Source organism: Rhinatrema bivittatum, chromosome 16 (assembly GCF_901001135.1).
Source record: "Rhinatrema bivittatum chromosome 16, aRhiBiv1.1, whole genome shotgun sequence".
Classification (NCBI taxonomy): domain Eukaryota; kingdom Metazoa; phylum Chordata; class Amphibia; order Gymnophiona; family Rhinatrematidae; genus Rhinatrema; species Rhinatrema bivittatum.
The window spans coordinates 4,372,605-4,395,753 of NC_042630.1; the positions used below are offsets into that span (position 1 = coordinate 4,372,605).

Consider the following 23,149-nt stretch of genomic DNA (forward strand, 5'->3'; position numbering starts at 1 on the left):
ATAAATAATAAAACCTTTTCACTTAAAAAAGTGATTTATTGTTTTGATATAAATTAGTGAGCTGGGAAAGATATGTTGGTGGCCTGTATAGTGTGCATTCATATTTGATATACAACAGGCATAGTGTGGTTTTTCACATTGTTGATGGAAAGCAAAGTTAACAGGATATCCCTGAATATCCCTCCAAAGTTATCTAGCTATATTTGGAGGGATATTTAGTGATGCCGTTGCATTATTGAATATATCCGGCTATTGTAGATATGCAACTAAGTTAATCTGGCTAACTTTAGAACTGTTCTACAGAATGACCAGAGTTAGCTGGATAATTTAGCCCGATAACCTAATTCCTACCAGAAATGCCCCTGTGATCCCTCTATATTATCCAGTTATTTTTGGCCGGATAATAAGATATCCAGCTAATGTTTAGCAGGCAAAAATACCTTAACCCTGCACAGAGTTTTGTGTCTACTTCTGACAAAGCTACTCCAAGTAAGACTGTGAAATTTATCACACCCAGACATCATTCCTATCCATCGGGATGATGCTTAGCGGAGGACTGCACTGAACCTTATGGGTGGGAGATTGGCAGCTGAGTTGGAAACAGAGTCTGTAGAAACGGCCCTCAATCACAAACAGTGTGACAATGAGACACTCTGTGATTGTGTGGCCATGAGGTGATAGTGAATTCTACTACCATAAATATATTAAAGTATTATTAGAAATGTGTCAGGAGAATTATTTATATTATTCAGTGGTTGGGAGGATGACGCCATTGAAGTAGAGCGAGGAAAATAACATCATTGAAGTTTATGGAAAAGAATGACATGGTTAGGAGGATGATACCAGAAGATAATATCATTGAAGTCTACTGAGGTGATTGATGTCATCAGGAGGGTGATACAATTGAATTCTACTGAAGTGAATAACATGGTTAGGAATTTGATACCATTGAGGTCTATGGAGGAATTTGATACCATTGAGGTCTATGGAGGATGATTCCATTGAAGTCTATGGAGGTGAATGATGTGGTTAGGAGGGAGATACCATTGAAGTCTATGGAGGTGAATGATGTGGTTAGGAGGGAGATACCATTTAAGTCTATGGAGGTGAATGATGTGGTTAAGAGAGTGATACCACTGACGTCTATGGAGGGGAATGATGTGGTTAGGAGGAAGATACCATTGAAGTCTATGGAGGTGAATGATGTGGTTTGGAGGGAGATACCATTGAAGTCTATGGAGGTGAATGATGTGGTTAGGAGAGTGATACCATTGACGTCTATGGAGAGGAATGATGTGGTTAGGAGAGCAATACCATTGAAGTCTACAGAGGTGAATGATGTGGTCAGGAGAATGATACAATTGAAGTCTACTGAAGTGAATGACATGGAGGGGAATGATGTGGTTAGGAGGAAGATTCCATTGAAGTCTATGGAGGTGAATGACGTGGTTAGGGGGGTGATACCACTGAAGTCTATGGAGGTGAATGACATGGTTTGGAGGGTGATACAATTGAAGTCTACTGAAGTGAATGACATGGAGGGGAATGATGTGGTTAGGAGGGAGATTCCATTGAAGTCTATGGAGGTGAATCATGTGGTTTGGAGGGTGATACCATTGAAGTCTATGGAGGTGAATGATGTGGTTTGGAGTGAGATACCATTGATGTCTATGGAGGTGAATGATGTGGTTTGGAGGGTGATACCATTGAAGCCTATGGAGGTGAATGATGTGGTTAGAATGGTTGATACCACTGAAGTATATTCAGGTGAATTATGTGGTTTGGATGGTGATATCATTGAAGTCTATTAATGAGAATAATGTAGTTAACTGAACATGCCCATTGATGAAGAGATCTGGGGACCACCTTACTCCTTTTCTTCAAAGACAGCATTAGCCATGACCAAGATACTTTAGTGATTGTGCCCTCTCCGTAACATGAGTTATGTGCACAATTATATGCAAAATATAAAATCTTTTGGAGTTCATCATTGAAGTTCTCTCTGGGACATTGGATTTTGACCATCAAACATTTGCTCTCACAGTTCGGGCAATGTTGGAATTACTGTGGGCTCTAACATAAGTGTTTTGAACATCAAACATTGGCCTTTCGTTGATGTTGGTACTCTTGTGGACATCAATATAAGTTAAATGTTTTGTGTGGAGTTTCTTTGTCTTCTTCTCCCAGAAGTGGACTATGATATATCTCGATTTTGCATGTTTGCACATATTTTTTAATGATGGGTTTTGTGGATGTTTGTGAGTTGTTTGTGGTGAGTGAATGTTGTTTGGTGAGTGGATGAGTGAGGATATTACAAGAATTAGGAGCTGTGTAACATTATAATATTATATTTTGCTAGAAAATTTAAATTTGTTCACTATATAAAGTATTTGTACCATAGGAGAGTTTATTAAAGACTTGGCATATCAGCATTATTGATTGTTGTATACTGTTCTGGATTGGTAGCTAGGTGTTTTATATACAAGATAGTTGGGGCAGTCAGGGGGTCTTCTCTGTAGAGAAATCATGAAGACAGGTACCTGAGGAAACATTCTTCATCTCATTCCAAAATCTAATCCAGGAAGTTTCTAAATAAATATTATAACAAGATCTGATAACAACACCTGGAATGCACTGGAAGGTTCGATCTCTTTATCTTTTGAGGTGTATTACTGTTTCTGTTTGTATTTGGAGGTTTGGTATTCCTAAAGTTTTGCTGAGCAATATTTGGACTCTGATCCTATAGACTATAGGGAGTGATATATTCAAATGAGAAACATTCAGCAGAGTTCACTTGCAGTTTGTTTTTCTGTGCCATTTGTAATGTGCATTGTCAGCCTCAGGGCTCCATTCCCAGAGGGACCTGCAGTGAGTATTAATACTTCTATCTGCCGAGGATCCCCTGATCAGAGCTGCTTCAGTCCATCCGTTGTCCTGAAGGTAAGGATGCAAGACCACTTTTATAATTTGTGTTAGTAGTGATATCATATGTGTCATCTAGAGCATTCTCTGAAAAAAAAGGAATAATGCAATACATGGGGGATATACACAGACTGCAGTAAAGAAGGATGAAGCGGTGCTGATGGTGGTAGCAGGTCTCCTCTGGAAAGAGGTTACAATGTCATGGAAGCAATCAGTGAAAGGGGAGTCACATGTGGGAGGGGGTGCAATTCAGAGGGGGGCAGTGTGTAGAGAGGAAGCTGCAGAGAGGAAGGTGCAGAGGGCTGTAACAGGTAAAGGATTTCTGATGAGGATTTGGGAGTGAGAAGAGGTGCCTGGCTAGGAGAGAAGGTGATCTGGTAGTCAGGAGCACAGAGGGAGAAGTCAAAGAGGAAGGACAGCCTTAGGAATCAGAGGGGCAGACAGGAGTGATGCCTGTGCTGTGTGCAGGGCAGGGGGGAAAAGATAAACAGGACTGGATGAGGGCTGAGACAGGAGGGGAGGGGTAAGAAAAGGAGAAGAAGGGCTGGAATAGGGAGCCAAGGGCTTTGCTTTGCTTTGAACTGTGCTCTTTCTGCCCCAGGCTCATTGCCCAATGCCCATTCCCCACCCCTCATCTTGTTCCTTGCATGCTGCCTGAGATTCGGGGCATTGGCCAATACAATCTTCCTGGAAGAGCTTTGTGTGCTTATGCACATAAGTAAAAGCAGCCGGCAGAGCCCCCCACCTCATCCTCCCCCTCTGCCCCCATTCCTGGCACTGATGCTTGGATTACATTCGCCCTCCTAGCCCAGCAGCAGCTCCACTACTTGGACAGTCTCAGTTTTCTCCTTCTTTCTTCATATGCCCCCTGGCACTGTTCTCTTCACTTACAGCTTTATCCATCATTTCGCAGTTTCTTGCACCCAATATCCTAAACCAGGGGTGCCCAACTCTGCTTCTCAAGAACCACAAACAGGCCTGGTTTTCAAGTTATCCCAATAATTATGCATGAGAGTTTTGCATACAATATCAATTTTTTCAAGAATAATCAGTGAGTTGTTCTTGTTTTTCATATAATTAAGATAACTCATTAGAAATATTATTCTGTAAATGTTAGCGGACAAAAACCTTCATAGATTCACCAGCTGTGTGCTCAGAATGAGCTGGATTTCCAGTAATGTCTCTTTAATCTCTGTTTGCCTTCCTTCCAGAACTCAATGGAAGAGGAAAATCTCACCTCAGTGAGAGAATTCATCATTCTGGGGTTTCCTGAATTCCCAGACCTACAAATGCCCCTTTTCCTTCTGTTCTTACTGATTTACCTGATCATCCTGATGGGGAACCTCACTATTATAGCCCTGACTTGCCTGGACCCTCGCCTGCACACCCCCATGTACTTTTTCCTCTGTAACTTGTCCTTCCTCGATGTCTCTTCCACCTCAGTAACCCTCACCAAACTCCTGGACATCCTCTTAAGGCAGAGACAACATCTTCCTGCAGTTGGGTGTTTTACACAGATGTATTTATTTCTGGGGCTAACATCAGTAGAATTTCTCCTTCTCACAGCCATGGCTTATGACCGCTATGTTGCAGTCTGTCACCCCCTGCGTTATGCTGTGATAATGACTCAGAGACTCTGTGTGCTGATGGCTGCAGGAACCTGGATCTTGGGCTTTCTGAATGCAGTGACACACACAGTACTTACATCACATTTATCTTATTGTAGATCAAATGAGATTAACCACTTCTTCTGTGATTTCTTAGCTCTGCTGACACTGTCTTGTAGCAGAACACATGCAATTGAAGGTTTGACCTATATTTTGGGTTGCATTCTAGCGATTCCCTGCTTTATCACAACTTTGACATCTTATGTCTACATCATCTCCACCATCCTGAGGATCCGTTCCACCGAGGGGAGACGCAAAGCCTTCTCCACCTGCTCCTCCCACCTCACGGTCGTTATTCTCTTCTATGTGACTCTGATGTGTTTGTATATGAGACCAACGTCCATGCAGTCACTGAATCTAAATAAACTGTTTGCTCTGTTGTATAATGTTCTAATTCCCATGTTTAACCCCATGATTTACAGCCTGAAAAACAGAGAGGTAAAAGCTGCCCTAAAGAAAGTTTTTAAAAGGAAACAGGTTTACTAAGAAACAGAAGAACATGTTCTGTGTTTGATAAATAGAAAGTCATGATTAACAGTGAAACCAAGCAGAACTGGTTATAATTCATTACCCAAGAGTCAAATATCTCTCATAAAAAGACCATATGAAAACAAGAATTAAGGCATGTTACGTGAAATTAAAGACACAAAAGTCTTAACTCACAAAGCAATGGTGAATGAAGTCAGTGTGAAAAGAAAGTGACCACCACGATACCTGAAGCTTCATTGCTAGGTCCAGTCCTCTCCAATGTCTTCATAAGCAACAGTAGCTGAAATGCCTATCAAATATGACATTTTGTAATTCATGCATTAAAATTTCAGTGTATGGGCTTGGTGTTGGCTTTAGTGACAGAACTGTGTAGGGATGTGCATTCACTTGCCAGGCATTTCTGACCTGCATTGACCACTGTTGGAAACAGGATGCTGGGCTTGATGAACCTTGGTCTGACCCAGAATGGCAATTTTTATGTTCTCATTTGAAACAAAAATGTAAAATGGAATGAATGAGACCACTCTTATTTCATTCGTGGATTCCCACAAATTGGAACAAAAATTTTCATTTCAATTGTTTTTGCTTCCCATTCAGGTCCATGGCCCATTGAAAAGTGCTCCAGTGAGACTGGTAACTGCAGCAAGCCAAACTTTCCTGAGTGAGGTAGTAGTTAGGAGAAGAGGGCAAGTATACAGGACGAAAGGGCAATCAAGGTGGACCTTTCTTGCTCCTGACAGTGCACCTTGTAGTCTTACTGTCTCTCTGCCTTGCCAGCATACCCCAGACTCTACACCTTAGGGGTACTGATGCATGTCAAGCCTTGCGGTCTTCTTGCCCCTGTTGCTCCTGCTTTCCTCCTCTCATGGTGCCTTGACCAACACCTGCCGCTGCTGCATCCTTTTGTCCCTTTTCGGTACCTTAGGTTATTTGTGCCACTTTTGATGCCACTTTGCCACAGTCTATTGGTGTTACAGTTCTCTTCTCTTCCTCCTTTTGATGAAGTTCACCCTCCAGTTTCATTAGAAATGAGTAGAAAACCCAATTTTGAAGGTCAAAGTAGGTTGCATTATTTCACCATTGCCTTTAATGGGAAACAAATAAAATGAATAAATACAATCTTTTTTTGTTTGAAGCAAACCAAATGAATAAAGGTGACCTGCGAAATGAATAAAATAATGGAAATGAAAATGTTGCCTCCCTAGTGCTGTGCCATGTGAACGGTTCCCCAGCTGAATCTTTAAATTGAGTCTTCAGATTGGGGCAGAATATGCTACATTCACAGCCCCCTGGGGAGAAGGAGTCATTGTTAGGGGAAAAAAGTGAATTCTTGGGTTTTGAATTGAGGTCTTCCCATTTCAAGGTTAGGGTTTTACTAAATCAGCCACAGAGGGTTTTTAGACATAACTAACTCTAGCATAAACATAGCTTGCTATGTGGTCCAGCCAGAACAGAGTACAGGATCCTGGAGGAAACCTGTGAGTTGCTAAGCACGCGTGCACTTATGTGGTATTATATATTGAACTGTTTTGTGAGGTCTTATCTACAAACTCTGTTTTTCTTTGTCTCTGAAAGGAATTACTTTAAAGACCTGGAGTGTGTATCATGATTGAAGTATTTAACATTACCTGCAGTAACTGTTTGTGTTACATGATTAAATAAACCTCTTGCATCCAAGATCATGAGTCTGTGTGCTGCAAGGGCCTTTGGGCTTGACAGTTATGGGCATTGCATAAGGGTGATATCTCATAGCTAGATTCAGGATCCATAAACCAGGTTTCAGGACTGTATCCAATTAATTTAGCATTATCATTATCATCACTTCCTCAGAGATCCCCTGCATTTATCCCATGCTTTCTTGAATTCAGATACTGTTTGATTCTCCATCACCTCCTCTGGGAGGCTGTTCTACACATCCACCATCCTAAGAACATAAGAACATGCCATACTGGGTCAGACCGAGGGTCCATCAAGCCCAGCATCATGCTTCCAACAGTGGCCAATCCAGGCCATAAGAACCTGGCAAGTACCCAAAAACTAAGTCTATTCCATGTTTCCTGAATCTACCCCCTTTCACTCTCATCTCATGACTCCTCATTCTAAAGCCATCTTTCCATTGAAAGAGGCTCACCTCCTGTGCATGGAAACCTTTGAGATATTTGAATGTCTCAATCATATCTCCCCTGACTTGTCCTTCTTTTAGGGTATTCATGTTTAGATCTTTAAGTCTATCTCCATATGATTTAGAATGAAGACCACTGACCATTTGAGTAGCCACCCTCTGGTCTGACTCCATCCTGATAATATCCTTTTGAAGGTGCAGTTTCCAGAATTGTACACAGTATTCCAAATGGGGTCTCACCAAGGATCATTACAGGAGCAATATTACCTCCCTTGTTCTGCTGAACATTCCTCTCTCTCAACCGCCAACAGTGTGACAATGAGTCATCCAGTAATTGTGCAGCAATATGTTGATCAGTAGCATGGGATCTTCTTGGTGTTTGGGTACTTGCCAGGTTCTTGTGGCTTGGTTTGGCCTTTGTTGGAAACAGGATGCTGGGCTTGATGGATCCTTGGTCTGAACCAGCAAGGCAATTTCTTATGTTTTTATGTTCTTATGTTGATACTGTCCTCTGCGAGGTTGTTAAAGCATGTAAGGAGAATTTGTTTATATTATTCAGTGGTTAGGAGAGTGACATCATTGAAGTCTATGGAAGTGAATGACTTGGATAGAAGAATGATATGTCATGGTTAGTGGAGTCTAGATAAACCACCCAGAGAAGTAGTACAGAACTGCAAGGCAGGACACTGGAATAGTCAAGAGCCAATCTTCTACTTAGCCAGCCCCCTCCCCAACAAATTGAGTCCTTGGGTTATAGGAACCAGTAGGTCTTTGCAGTTTCAGTACATCATGGTGAGTCCGGACAGCATGGAATAACACTAGACAAGCCAAAGCAAGTCTGGATAGACTGGAACAAGGCTGGGCAGGCTGACGCAAGGGTGGGCAAACTAAAGCAAGGGTGGGTAGACTGGAGCAAGACTCGAGCAAGACTGGATAGATGGAGCAAGGCTGGACAGACTAGACCAAGGCTGGATAGATGGAGCAAGAGTGGGCAGGCCAGGACAAGATAAGACAAACAAGGACAGAGCCAGACAAGGTCTGGACTAGGAAGACAAGGGTAAGAGCAGGCCAGGACAGCACAGAACAAAGAACATAAAAGCCTGAAGGCAACAAGGCTGGATGTCCATAGGCCAGAAGACTACAAGGTGGGATGCAAGACTAGAGCAGGCCCAGAGGTCACAAGTCAAGGCAAGGTCTAGAGTAGACCATAAGGCAAGGAACAAGAAGGCCCAGAGGCAACAACGCAAGGTACAAAACAAGAATTACCCGGTCAGAGAGCCAAGAGTGACTCCATTAAGAGGCAAAGTGGTTCTGGAAAGGCAGGATTACATAGAGCTGGGACTTGGGCATGGCAAGAGCAGCAAGGAGGAGCTTATTTATTTATTTAAGTCTTTTCTATACCGTCGTTAAGTAGCTTCCGTCACAACGGTTTATAATAGGCACATAAAAATAAGGATGCTGAGACATTAATTTACATAAGTGCCATATCAGTCCGGTACATAGTTTTTAAAATAAAATAATTGGAATGTGATACAATACTGTTCGGAGTTTTTTTTTTTTCGGAATTAAAAGCAATGCTAACTTTATAAGTGATACTTTATCTTATAGTGATGGATGATAAGACAAAGTCATATAAAAATAAAATACAGCTACACACGCTTAGCAAGGTTGGTGGTGAGGGTCGCTGAAGGCCTCTACAGGTCAGGAGGAGTCATGACAGGCAGAACCAGGGCATGGCTGTATGGCAGGCAAATCCGTGACATGATATCATTGAAGTATCTGGAGGTGAATGATATCGTTAATAGGGAGATACCACTGAAGCCTATAGAAGTGAATAATGTGGTCAGAAAGTCTCTGGAGGTGAATTTCCTGGTTAGAAATCCATGACATGATACCATTGAAGTATCTGGAGGTGAATGATGTGGTTAACAGGGAGATACCACTGAAGCCTATAGAAGTGAATAATGTGGTCAGGAAGTCTCTGGAGGTGAATTTCCTGGTTAGAAATCCGTGACATGATACCATTGAAGTATCTGGAGGTGAATGATGTGGTTAATAGGGAGATACCATTGAAGTCTATGGAAGTGAATAATGTGGTCAGGAAGTCTCTGGAGGTGAATTTCCTGGTTAGAAGGGGATTCCATTGAAGTCCATGGAGGGCAATGGCATGGTTATGATGATGATGTCATGGAAGTCTATGGAAGTGAATAATGTGGTCAGGAAGTATCTGGAGGTGAATTTCCTGGTTAGAAGGGGATTCCATTGAAGTCCATGGAGGGCAATGGCATGGTTATGATGATGATGATGTCATGGAAGTCTATGTGTTATTAACGCTCTGTAAAGAAAGCTGGGAGATAACAATCTGTTATGTTCGGAGTTAGCAGTCTGCTAGGGGTAGCAGTCTGTTAATGATCTGATGCCTGATGGGAGGAGCAATCAGATATAGATCTGTACTAGTTAAACTGCGGAGTAGCAATCTGTTAATACTGGCTCCTAAAGAAGGAGGAGTCAGCAATCTTGTAGTGTTTCAGATATGGTCTTGCTAAGTAGTTAGCAATCTTGTTCAGGATCAGATATAGTTGTGGGTGGATTCCTGGGCCGGTGGCAGATGACCACGCCCCCGAGAGGATATCCCGAGAGAGACCACCGGCTAGGCTTGAGTATGGAGACAGACACACATAGTTCTTTTATTAAACAGGTTTTTGAAACCACCAGAGGGTGGCAGTAGTGAGCTGATATGCCGGGCAGGGCTGCAGTCCCTCAGGTACTGGAACAGCGATCCAGGATGGCTGAGCTGTTGAGAAACTGTAGAAAGTGAGTAGGCAGAGTAGACAGAGTTCATGAACAGAACTAGATGACAAAACTTGCATAAGGTCTCAAGGAAGCTCAGGAGCTGGAAAGGTTTAGGCCCTCGAGGAGCGAGTACCTGGTTCCAGGGAAAGCTCTGAGAAAGCGATGGTAACTCACAATTGTTTGTAGCAGCGATAGCTTCCAGGCAGTAGAAAATCTTCAGAGTGTCCAGGAACATGGGCCCTCGAGGAGCGAGTACCGGTTCCTATCTGTAATCTGAAAGTAAAGAAAAGAGCGGGTACCTCTGGTAAGTCCGAGGACGCAGAGTAGCTTGGGAAGCGTAGCCGAAGCAACCCTAACTCGAGAGATAGCGAAATAGAGACCTTTAAATATTGGAAGCGGATGATGTCATCTCAAGGGGATGCCCTTGAGGTTCGCGCCCTTGCTGGTACTTCAATCGGAGCGCGCGCACCCTAGGTCTTCAGGAAATATGGCGGATATGCAACGTCAAGCTGGTCCGGGGACGCCGGAGAGAGACGGCGTCCCTGGAGCAGCTTTCGGATAATAGAAGGACTAGGGGGCACTCCATGAAGTTAGCAAGTAGCACATTTAAGACTAATCGGAGAAAGTTCTTTTTCACTCAACGCACAATTAAGCTCTGGAATTTGTTGCTGGAGGATGTGGTTAGGGAGTTATGTAGCTGGGTTTAAAAAAGGTTTGGATAAGTTATTGGAGAAGTCCATTACCTGCTATTAATCAAGGTGACTTAGGGAATGACCTCTGCTATTACTGGTATCAGTAGCATGGGATCTTCTTGGTGTTTGGGTAATTGCCAGGTTCTTATGGCCTGGATTGGCCACTGTTGGAAACAGGATGCTGGGCTTGATGGACCCTTGGTCTGACCCAGTATGGCAATTTCTTATGTTCTTATAAGAACATAAGAAACATAAGAACATAAGAAAATGCCATACTGGTATAGAGGGAAAAAAAATCCAGAACACCAAAAAGACCATCTCCAGAGAACTGACCCAGTCCATCTTAAATCTAACGATATAGGGAATCCTGGTCCAGGCTGAGGTCCCTGGGAAGGCAGGATAACGAACCAGGGCTAGGAAGGAACAGGAGACTCAGGGGAGAGAAGGAAGCCTAGAAGAGGAGAGTACTGCTGAATTATAAGTTGTAATTCTGTTTGTGAACAGTGAAGAATAGCAGAGCTGTTTCTGCTTTATTTCTTGCCTTTAAATAAAGATGTTTATGAGGGATTTGCCAGAGTACAGCCTGAATTTGGGTTTCGCAAAGATGCTCACTTTGTCACAAGGTATATTACTGTTTCTGTTTCTTTGATCAGTTTGGTGTCCCCAAAATTTTGCTATTGATAATTTGGATTCTGTATTCTTCTAGACTGAAGGACATCATGAGTCAAACCAAACCCACTCAGTAGAGCTCACTTGCACTGCCTCAGGGCTCCTTTCCTCGAGGGATCTGCAGTGAGCATTAATACTTCTACCTGCCGAGGACCTCCTGATCAGAGCTGCTGCTGTCCGTCAGTCATCCTGAAGGTAAGTGTGTGTGTGAACGTCTGTAACTTGTGTTAGTAGGGTTACTGCAAGTGAGGACATTGTGTCATCTGGATCATTCTGTGGATAAAAAGAAGGAATAATGCAAGACACAGGGGGTTTGCACAGAAAGCAGTAAGGAAGGCTAAAGAGGTGCAAATGGAAGTAGCAGCTCCCTTCCCCAAAGAGCTTACAATGTCATGGACAACAGCAGTGAAAGGGGAATGACGTATAGAGGGGGATGCAGATTTGAGGTGGCAGAGTGTAATGGTTGTGGAGAAGACGGAGCAGCTCTATCTAAAGAGAAGTGGTAATAACGAGGCAGGATTTGGAGGTGAGGGTAGAGGTGCCTGGCGAGGAGAGAAGGTGATCCCGCAGCCAGGAGCACAGAGAGAGGAATCAGAGAGGGCAGACAGGAATGATGCCGGTGCTGTGTGGATGGCGCGGCACTGGAGCACGAGGCTACAAAGGCCATTTCGCATGTCTGATTTTCCCTTTTCTCAGAGTTGGAGGACTGTAGTTGGGAAAAGGAGGCTGTCAGCAGCCTTTTGGATTGATCTTGGTGGAGAAAGGAAGAAGCTGCTAAGCCAATGACATTAATAAAGGTGCGGGAGATGAGGGATCGGTGAGAACGGGAATAAACTTATGTGGGGGGCGTTGAGGAGGAGGCAGAAGCAGAAGGTCTGCTTTATTTGTGTTGGTTAAGTAAGATTGAAAGCTGTAAGGTCGGCATTTACCTATCCAGTCTGCCAGAGCCCTAGGAATCCCAGCCTGGCCTGGGGCTGCTCTCTGTACATTACAGGAATTCAGTACAAGGACGCCAGGGATGCGTTCATGCACAGATGTCTCACTTCTTCTCATCTCACGCTTCCCTTCAGCCAGCAATGTCCACACATACAAAGCCCTTTTTTTTACTGTTGCAATCTTTTATTTCAAGAACTACAAAATCATAGCTCCTAGGGGTTTACTGCTTAAGTGAAGACTTTTGTTGATGCTCCCACTTTTCTCCTTCCTCCTTCCTCCTGTGCCCTTTCCCCTGTCCATCCTCACGTTCCCCTCGATTATGTACTCTTCAATCTCAGCTTTATTCCCCACTTCCACGACTTCTTGTAAGTAATGTGTTTAAATTAATACCTTGCCAAATGTCCATCTTTTCAAGAAGGTTTAATTCAGTAAAATGATGCTATTTTTCAGGTGATTAAGGTAACTAATTGAGAATATTATTCTGAAGGTGATAGCAGGCAAATCCTTCACAGCTTCACCCCTTGCATGTTCAGAATGATCTGGATTTCCAGTAATGTCTCTTTATTCTTTGTTTGCCTTCCTTCCAGAATCCAATGGAAGAGGAAAATCTCACCACACTGACAGAATTCATCATTCTGGGGTTTCCTGAATTCCCAGAGCTACAAATCCCCCTTTTCCTTCTGTTCTTACTGATTTACCTGATCGTCCTGATGGGGAACCTCACTATTATAGCCCTGACATGCCTGGACCCTCGCCTGCACACCCCCATGTACTTTTTCCTCTGTAACTTGTCCTTCCTCGATATCTCCTCCACCTCACTCACTCTCCCCAAACTGCTGGACATCTTGTTAATGAAGCATCAGAGGATTTCTGCACATGAGTGTTTTACACAAATGTATTTATTTTTGGGATTAGCATCTGTAGAATTTTTCCTTCTTGCAGCCATGGCTTATGACCGCTATATGGCGATCTGTCACCCCCTGCGCTATGCCGTTATTATAAATCAGAGATTCTCTGTAATAATGGCTATCGGGTCCTGGATCTTTGGCTTTCTGAACTCAGTGACACACACGGTCCTTACATCACATTTCTCATATTGTAGATCAAACAAGATTAACCATTTCTTCTGTGATTTCTCAGCTCTGCTTGCACTGTCTTGCAGCAGAACACAGGATGTTGAAGTTATGACCTATGTTAGCGGTGCTTTCGTAGGAGTTCCCTGCTTTCTCTTAACCCTGATATCTTATGTCTACATCATCTCCGCCATCCTGAGGATCCGTTCCGCAGAGGGGAGACGCAAAGCCTTCTCCACCTGTTCCTCCCACCTCACGGTCGTTATTCTCTTCTGTGGGACTCTGATCTGTTTGTATATCAGACCAGCATCCATGCAGTCAGTGAATCTAAACAAGTTTTTTGCTCTGCTGTATAATGTTTTAATTCCCATGTTTAATCCCATCATTTACAGCCTGAAAAACAGAGAGGTAAAAGCTGCCCTAAGAAAGGTTTTAATAGGAAACTGGATTACTAAGAATCATAAGTATATGTTCTGTTTTTCAGAATGAAGGGACTCATGGCTGACAATGAGACAAAGTGGAACGGGTTTTACTCATTACCTGTGCATTAAATCTCTTTCTTATTAAGGTCACATGAACATGAAAATCTTTCATAGCCACACAAATGCTTGTAAGCAATGGATACGAGGCCAATGGTGAAGGGAAATTGACTTGTAAGGTACCTGGTGCTAGGACTCATACTCTTCAATGTCTTTAATGATGACACTAGTTGAAATGGCTATAAAAAATACCTACAGTATCTGAATGTAATCTCCTATGAAATGCTATTAGGTGGAATATAAATACATAAAATAAAATACTAAAAATAAATAAAAATAGTGGTTTGTAAGTCATTCTTTAAAACTTCAATTTCTGGGCTGGCCATTGGCTCAGTGACAGTGCTGAAAAGGGATGTGCATTTGTTTGAAACGAATGAGTAAATGCAATGGATGAGATAATTTTTGTTTCATTCATGGACCCTCAAAATGAATCTAGCCTGCCCTTGTATTTAAGCAAATATTTTATTTTCATTCATTTATAATTCTCTTTCAAATCTATGGCCCATTAAAAAGTGCTTCACTTAGTCTGGTAACTATAGCAAACAAGAAATTCTTGAGTGAGGAGTAGCCAGGACAGAGCAGAAGTGGGAGAAGAAAGCAAGTAGAGAGAACAGAGGATCAATCAAGGTGAAATTGTCCTGTTCTTGATGATTCACTTGGGGGTCTTCCTACCACTCAGCCTTGTTTTCATATCCTGGACTCTACACCTTAGGGGTATTAATGCCACTCTGCCCTGCTAATGGCAGTAGCAAAAGGAAACTGCTGTGTTAAGAAAAATGAAAGGAAAACCTTCAGTGTGAATTTCTTTTTAGGATGGGCAAGGTAGGGGATTCTCTTATTAGTAACACAGAGGTTGATATTGGAAGGCTTTGTGTGGGTAGTATTTTGAATTATCCACACAGAACTTGATATTTCAATATTTTCCCCACTGAATAAATGTTGTCCATGCAACATTTTATATGCAAAAAATGTATCTGTCATTGCAGCTGGGACTGAAGTTTAGCTGGTGAGAGCAAATATTGAGCAGCCCCTCATTCAAGGGAGACAGGAAAGTGCCGCCAGATCAATTGCAGTCCTAAAGTCATGGTGCCAGCCTGAGCAAGGTGCCATGTTTTAAAAGCACAATGACTTAAGTTTTGTTTCCAATGAATGCACATTCCCTAGACTGACCTTGTTTGTCTGGGATGAAGGTGAGAATCCAAACAGTTTGAGAGGTTAGTACCACTCTAATAGCTGCATAGAGTTTATTTATTTAAAAAAAGTTATATACCGCTTATGCAAAGGGAGAGGGTCTAAGCAGTTCATAAAGTAAAAACATTCATAATAAAAAAATACATAAGTCAAAACAGAAATGAAAAGCTAAAGTCAATTCATAACAAACATAGAAATACTGATAGGCTGCAGAGCCACATAAAGGGGACTCGATGATATCAATCCACTGCCGACCTGTTAAATGCAATGGAGCATAGATAGGTTTTTAAGTTTTTCTTAAACTCTTTAGAGTTAGACAGAAGGCTGAGGGAATCTGGAATCGAGCCTGCAACTGAGAAAGCATGCCTTGTGGTAAGGGCAAGCCGAGACATTTTAATTATAGGAACTTCGCGTGTAGGTTGATACAGGCGCAGGGTTCAGCCTAACCAGAAAGCAGTTAACAAATGAGACTGGAAACTGCTGGAGAGCACTTATCCAACCTCGGGTAAGATACGTCTTTGAGTCACTTGCACCACCTAAGACTCAAAACTGGATTTGAAATTGGCATGGTAGGGGATATATCCAAAGCCCTTTACCTGGATTAATACAGATATTCCGGGGTAGCAGGGCTTGGTTTGAAATCACTTTATCTTTGCAGGGCTACAAGAAGACTCCAGCTTCCAGAGTGCATGCTCTACAACTGTTTTCACGTTACTGAGCTAATAATATAGGGGCTGATTTTAAAAGGGTTCCCGGCACACGTACATGGACAACCCGATTTTATAACATAACCCCTACCTGACCTTCCTCCATCCTGACCCCAACCCCTACCTAGTTACCCCAAATGTGATACTCCCAATGAATGTCGGTAAATAAAAAGTTTTAAATTAAAAAAAATAATAATAATACTTACTGCTCCTTGGGAGCAGAAGTAAACTCCGTGTGCCGGCCGGCTGCCAAATGCGCGTTTCCCCAGGTCAGCATCTAATGGCGCTGTCCCTGCCCACTTCCCGCCGCGCTCCTCCTCGCCTAGATCACACCCCCCAGACCTGCCTGGCCCGGCACGTCTGGCGCCTTGGGTGCTAAACGCATTGTCAGGCACTTTCAAAAATGCATGTGGCGCATGCAGGGCTTAATCCCTGGTATTTGTGTGCTCTGGGCTTCCAAAATTCGGATGTTAGTGCACAGCAAGTTTAATGACATTTGTGAATGCCACATTTAAGTTTTCACTAAGCACATTCAGAACGATTTTTAGCATAGGATTTTAGAACAGAGGCCTAGGTACAAAAGTCTTCATATGCCAAAACATATTCTGTACTTTTGTGGCACAGATGTTCTGGGAAATCTTCCTCGAATGTGCCATTTACTTAATTTCCACAGTATAACAACCTATCCTATTAAATTAACTCACTCTCTGTGCCATGATTAAATCAGAAAAGTCTGAATAATTCTTCTTAGAGCTTACTGACAACAATGAAAGTTTAACTCTGTTTAATAATGCTAATTCTGTGTACTTTGCCTAGAATTAAAGATATTGCAGGTAATGCATTTTTTAAAATGAATTAACAAATAACCTTCCAATGTGTTGAGGTGAAATAAATAAAATATCTTAACCCAGTACAGTTTTAATGTCTCCTCCTTGACATGCATGTTATATTGCACTGCTGATGATCTGCAATACTGGCAGACTCCTCGGGACCCTGTGTGGCAGAGCTGTAGAATTCATCACATCCAGAGATCATGTCTCTCTGTCAGAGGGATACCTGCCAGAGGATTGCACTGAACTTTATCAGCAGGATACTGGCAGCTGAATTGGAAACACAGTGAAACAATGAATCATCTATTGATTGTGCTGAAGTCAGTTGATACTGTTTTCCACTAGGATAAATATTTATATTTTTCAAAGGTTAGGAGAGAGATACCATTGAAGACTATGGAGGGGAATGATGTGGTTAGGAGGGTGATACCATTGAAGTCTATGAAGGGGAATGATGTGGTTAGGAGGGTGATACCATTGAAGTCTATGAAGGGGAATGATGTGATTAGGAGGGTGATACCATTGAAGTTTATGGAGGTGAATGATGTGGTTAGGAGGGAGATACCATTCTAGTCTATGGAGGGGAATGATGTGGTTAGGAGGGGGAGATCATTGAAGTCTATGGAGGGGAATGATGTGGTTAGGAGAGTGATATCATTGAAGACTATGCAGGGGAATGATGTGGTTAGGAGGGTGATACCATTGAAGTCTATGGGGGTGAATGATGTGCTTAGGAGAGTGATACAATTGAAGTCTATGGAGGTGAATGATGTGGTTAGGAGGGGGAGATCATTGAAGTCTATGGAGGGGAATGATGTGGTTAGGAGAGTGATATCATTGAAGACTATGCAGGGGAATGATGTGGTTAGGAGGGTGATACCATTGAAGTCTATGGGGGTGAATGATGTGGTTAGGAGAGTGATACAATTGAAGTCTATGGAGGTGAATGATGTGGTTAGTAGAGTGATACCATTGAAGTCTATGGAGGTGAATGATGTGGTTAGGAGAGTGATACCATTGAAGTCTATGGAGGTGAATGATGTGGTTAGTAGAGTGATACCATTGAAGTCTATGGAGGTGAATGATGTGGTTAGTAGAGTGATACCATTGACGTTTATGGAGGTGAATGATGTGGTTAGGAGAGTGATACCATTGAAGTCTATGGAGGTGAATGATGTGGTTAGTAGAGTGATACCATTGAAGTCTATGGAGGTGAATGATGTGGTTAGGAGAGAGATACCATTGAAGACTATGGAGGGGAATGATGTAGTTAGGAGGGAGATACCATTGAAGCCTATGGAGGAGAATGATGTGGTTAGGAGGGAGATACCATTGAAGACTATGGAGGTGAATGATGTGGTTAGGAGGGAGATACCATTGAAGTCTATGGGGGTGAATGATGTGGTTAGGAGGGTGATACAATTGAAGTCTATGGCGGGGAATGATGTGCTTAGGAGGAGGATATCATTGAAGTCTATGGAGGTGAATGATGTGCTTAGGACGGTGATACCATTGAAGACTATGGAGGTGAATGATGTGGTTAGGAGGGAGATACCATTGAAGACTATGGAGGGGAATGATGTGGTTAGGAGGGTGATACCATTAAAGTCTATGAAGGTGAATGATGTGGTTAGCAGGGAGATACCATTGAAATCTATGGAGGGGAATGATGTGGTTAGGAGGGTGATACCATTGAAGTCTATGGGGGTGAATGATGTGGTTAGTAGAGTGATACCATTGAAGTCTATGGAGGTGAATGATGTGGTTAGGAGAGTGATACCATTGAAGTCTATGGAGGTGAATGATGTGGTTAGTAGAGTGATACCATTGACGTTTATGGAGGTGAATGATGAGGTTAGGAGAGTGATACCATTGAAGTCTATGGAGGTGAATGATGTGGTTAGAAGAGTGATACCATTGAAGTCTATGGAGGTGAATGATGTGGTTAGGAGAGAGATACCATTGAAGTCTATGGAGGTGAATGATGTGGTTAGGAGAGAGATACCATTGAAGACTATGGAGGGGAATGATGTAGTTAGGAGGGAGATACCATTGAAGCCTATGGAGGAGAATGATGTGGTTAGGAGGGAGATACCATTGAAGACTATGGAGGTGAATGATGTGGTTAGGAGGGAGATACCATTGAAGTCTATGGGGGTGAATGATGTGGTTAGGAGGGTGATACAATTGAAGTCTATGGAGGGGAATGATATGGTTAGGAGGAGGATATCATTTAAGTCTATGGAGGTGAATGATGTGCTTAGGAAGGTGATACCATTGAAGACTATGGAGGTGAATGATGTGGTTAGGAGGGAGATACCATTGAAGACTATGGAGGGGAATGATGTGGTTAGGAGGGTGATACCATTAAAGTCTATGAAGGTGAATGATGTGGTTAGCAGGGAGATACCATTGAAATCTATGGAGGGGAATGATGTGGTTAGGAGGGAGATACCATTGAAGTCTGTGGAGGGGAATGATGTGGTTAGGAAGGTGATACCATTGATGTCTATGGAGGTGAATGATGTGGTTAGGAGGGAGATACCATTGAAGACTATGGAGGGGAATGATGTGGTTAGGAGAGTGATACCATTGAAGTCTATGGAGGAGAATGATATGGTTAGGAGGGGTATACCATTGAAGTCTATGGAGGGGAATGATGTGGTTAGGATGGTGATACCATTAAGGTTTATGGAGGTGAATGATGTGGTTAGGAGGGAGATACCATTGAAGACTATGGAGGTGAATGATGTGGTTAGGAGGGAGATACCATTGAAGACTATGGAGGTGAATGATGTGGTTAGGAGAGTGATACCATTGAAGTCTATGGAAGAGAATGATGTAGTTAAGAGGGTGATACCATTGAAGTCTATGGAGGTGAATGATGTGGTTAGGAGGGGGATACCATTGATGTCTATGGAGGTGGATGATGTGATTAGGAGAGTGATATCATTGAAGTCTATGGAGGTGAATGATGTGGTTAGGAGGGTGATACCATTGACGTCTATGGAGCTGAATTATGTGGTTAGGAGGGTGATATCATTGAAGTCTATGGAGGTGAATGATGTGGTTAGGAGGGTGATACCATTGACGTCTATGGAGGTGAATGATGTGGTTAGGAGGGTGATACCATTGAAGTCTAAGGGGGTGATTGATGTGATTAGGAGGGAGATACCATTGCAGGACATGCAGGCAAATATTTTGTTAGGAATGACATCAATTTTGATTCTGAGGTATATCCTAATAAAGCAGTGAAAACTACTGTAGGCTTTTATCTAAACTCACTCAGGAGCCCAGAGGGCTATTCAGTCTGTAAACTACTGGTCCTGATTACCATGTTCCCTTCAAACCATGTCCTTCTAGTACAAAATTAAGGCTTGAAGTTTTCAATTAAGCTGTGGAAATGATGGGAGAGGACCTCATGGCAACAGGCACAATATGATCCAGAGAGTTTTCTAATAAAATATTCTAACCCTTGCACTGCACTGGAAAGCTTGATCTCTTTTTCTTTTAAGAACATAAGAACATAAGAAAATGCAATACTGGGTCAGACCAAGGGTCCATCAAGCCCAGCATCCTGTTTCCAACAGTGGCCAATCCAGGCCATAAGAACCTGGCAAGTACCCAAAAACTTAAGTCTATTCCATGTAACCATTGCTAATGGCAGTGGCTATTCTCTAAGTGAACTTAATAGCAGGTAATGGACTTCTCCTCCAAGAACTTATCCAATCCTTTTTTAAACAGAGCTACACTAACTGCACTAACCACATCCTCTGGCAACAAACTCCAGAGTTTAATTGTGCGTTGAGTGAAAAAGAACTTTCTCTGATTAGTTTTAAATGTGCCCCATTGTAACTTCATGGAGTGCCCCCTAGTCTTTCTACTATCCGAATGAGTACTTTTCTATTTGATTCTGAGATTTGGTGTTCACAAAAGTTCGCAGTGGATAATTTGGACTCTCTATTCTTGTGGACCATAGGACCTCACATTTTCAAACCAAAGACACGGGAGAGCCTTCTTGCATTTTCTTTGTTGTGTCCTCACTACTCCAGCATTTTCAGCCCCAGGGAACCTTTCACAATTAGTATTAATACCTCTACCTGCCGAGATCCCCAGATCAGAGCTGCTGCAGTCCATCAGTTGTCCTAAAGGTAAGGATGTGAGCAATGATTTATAACTCGTATTTGCAATCTTAGTATAATAGCAGGAAATTCTTCTATCTAAACTCTGCAAAGATAATAAAAACGGCAGAATACAAGATATAGTGGTTGCACTTAAAATGCACATATGGAGGAAACTGCGGTTCCAAGGGAAGAGCGTATGATGGATGAAGAGAGAGCAAAGGGATCTATCTGTTTTAGTATTTCTGGAGGGTAATAATGAGGCAGGATTCGAAGGTAGAGTGAGAGGTGCCTGGCTAGGAGAGGAGATGACCTGGCATCCAGGAACATAGAACAAGTAGGCTCAGAGGAATCAGAGAGGCCAGACAAAAGTCATGCCTGTGTTATGCGCAGGACATGGGGGGGAAAGGTAAATGGGAATGAACGAAGCCTCAGACTAGGGTGGGCAGTGGAGCACAAGGCTAGTGAGGATATTTGGGTTGCTTGAATTTAACAGATGAAAAGGCTCAGAGCTCTGGAATAGGAAAAGGACTCTGGCAGCAGCAGAAGTTCAGGCTGATTATGATGGAGAGAGGGAGAGCTGCTAAGCAGGCTACATTAATAAAGGTTGGGGGATAAGGAAACCCCGGGTGAGGTATTGATGAGACCAGAAATAAAATTGTGCTTCTGCCCCCAATCTCGATCGGTATAAGGACTGCTTTATTTGTGCTGCTAAAGCTATAATGAGTGCCATAACTGCAGGCATTTACTTATCCAGTCTGCCCCAGCGCTCTGAATCCCAGCCTAGCCTGGGGGCTGCAGGGCTGCTCCGGTCATTACAGGGATTCAATGAAAGGAATCCAGGGACGCGTTTCTCTGCAGAGTTTGTATTGGAACATTTAGTATGCTTTAGGATTTTTCTCACTTCATGTTTCAGTACACTGATGCAATCTCTCTTCCAATAACTGCAAAACTGTACTGCATGCAAGGGATCCCACAGTGCTCCATTTCCATCTGCCCTCCTTGCTCATCCAATAACTGAAAGAAGATTTTCCTGCTTTTCTCCTTCATTCTGCTCCCTTTTCCCATGTCTGCCCTCACATGCCTCCAAGTGCCTTCTCTTTCAGCTGTATCTACACCTCCTCAACTTCTTCTTAACAATAATATACTAAATACTTCCCCAAGTCAAGAAAGTTTAATTTAGTGAGCTCCTGTTTTTTAAGTGATTAAGGTAAACTATTGAGAATGAGAGTGTGTATGTGACAGCCGGTAAAAACCTGCATAGCTTCACCCCTTGTGTGCTCAGAATGAGCTCGATTTCCAGTAATGACTCTTAATTCTTAATTCCAGAATCCCATGGAAGAGGAAAATCTCACCACAGTGACAGAATTCATCATTCTGGGGTTTCCTGAATATCCAGATCTCCAAATCCCCCTTTTCCTTCTGTTCTTACTGATTTACCTGATTGTCCTGATGGGGAACCTCACTATTATAGCCCTGACGTGCCTGGACCCTCACCTGCACACCCCCATGTACTTTTTCCTCTGTAACTTGTCCTTCCTCGATATCTCTTACACCTCACTCACTCTTCCCAAACTGCTGGACATCTTCTTAAGGAAACATCAGAGGATTTCTGCAGTTGGATGTTTTACACAGATGCATTTATTTCTGGCTCTGGCATCTGCAGAATTTCTCCTTCTCACAGCCATGGCTTATGACCGCTATGTGGCGATCTGTCAGCCCCTGCACTATGCCGTTATTATAAATCAGAGACTCTGTGTACTGATGGTTATAGGGACCTGGGTTGTTGGTTTTCTAGATCCAGTGACACACACGGTACTTACATCACATTTCTATTATTGTAGATCAAATGAGATTAATCACTTCTTCTGTGATTTTTCAGCTCTGCTGACATTATCTTGCAGCAGAACACAGGTTGTTGAACATATGACCTACATTGCAGGTGCTTTTGTTGCATTTCCCTGCTTTATCACAACCCTTACATCTTATGTCTACATCATCTCAACCATCCTGAGGATCCGTTCCACAGAGGGGAGACACAAAGCCTTCTCCACCTGCTCCTCCCACCTCACGGTCATTATTCTCTTCTATGGGACTATGTTCTCTTTGTATATGAGACCAAAATCCATGCAGTCACTGGATCTAAACAAACTCTTTGCTCTGCTGTACAATGTTTTAATTCCCATGTTTAACCCGGTGATTTATAGCCTGAAAAACAGAGAGGTGAAAGGAGCCCTAAGAAAGGTTTTTAATAGGAAACCTGATTGCTAAGCATCAGAGGAACACGTTCTGTGTTTATGAATCCAGAAATTTGTGGCTCACAGTGAAACAATGTGGAATTGTTTATAATTTATTACATAAGAATCAAATTTCTCTCATATTAAGGGCAGATGAATAT

The 23,149-nt window shown here is 42.6% G+C and overlaps 1 protein-coding gene across 1 annotated transcript; it reads left to right on the forward strand.

The window, feature by feature from the left end:
• Window positions 1-22,152: 22,152 nt before the first annotated feature.
• Window positions 22,153-23,022, forward strand: LOC115078452 (olfactory receptor 1019-like). Its single transcript, XM_029581365.1, has one exon. The coding sequence runs from the start codon at window positions 22,204-22,206 to the stop codon at window positions 23,020-23,022; it is 819 nt and encodes a 272-aa protein (XP_029437225.1). The 5' UTR covers window positions 22,153-22,203.
• The last annotated feature ends 127 nt before the right edge of the window (window positions 23,023-23,149 follow it).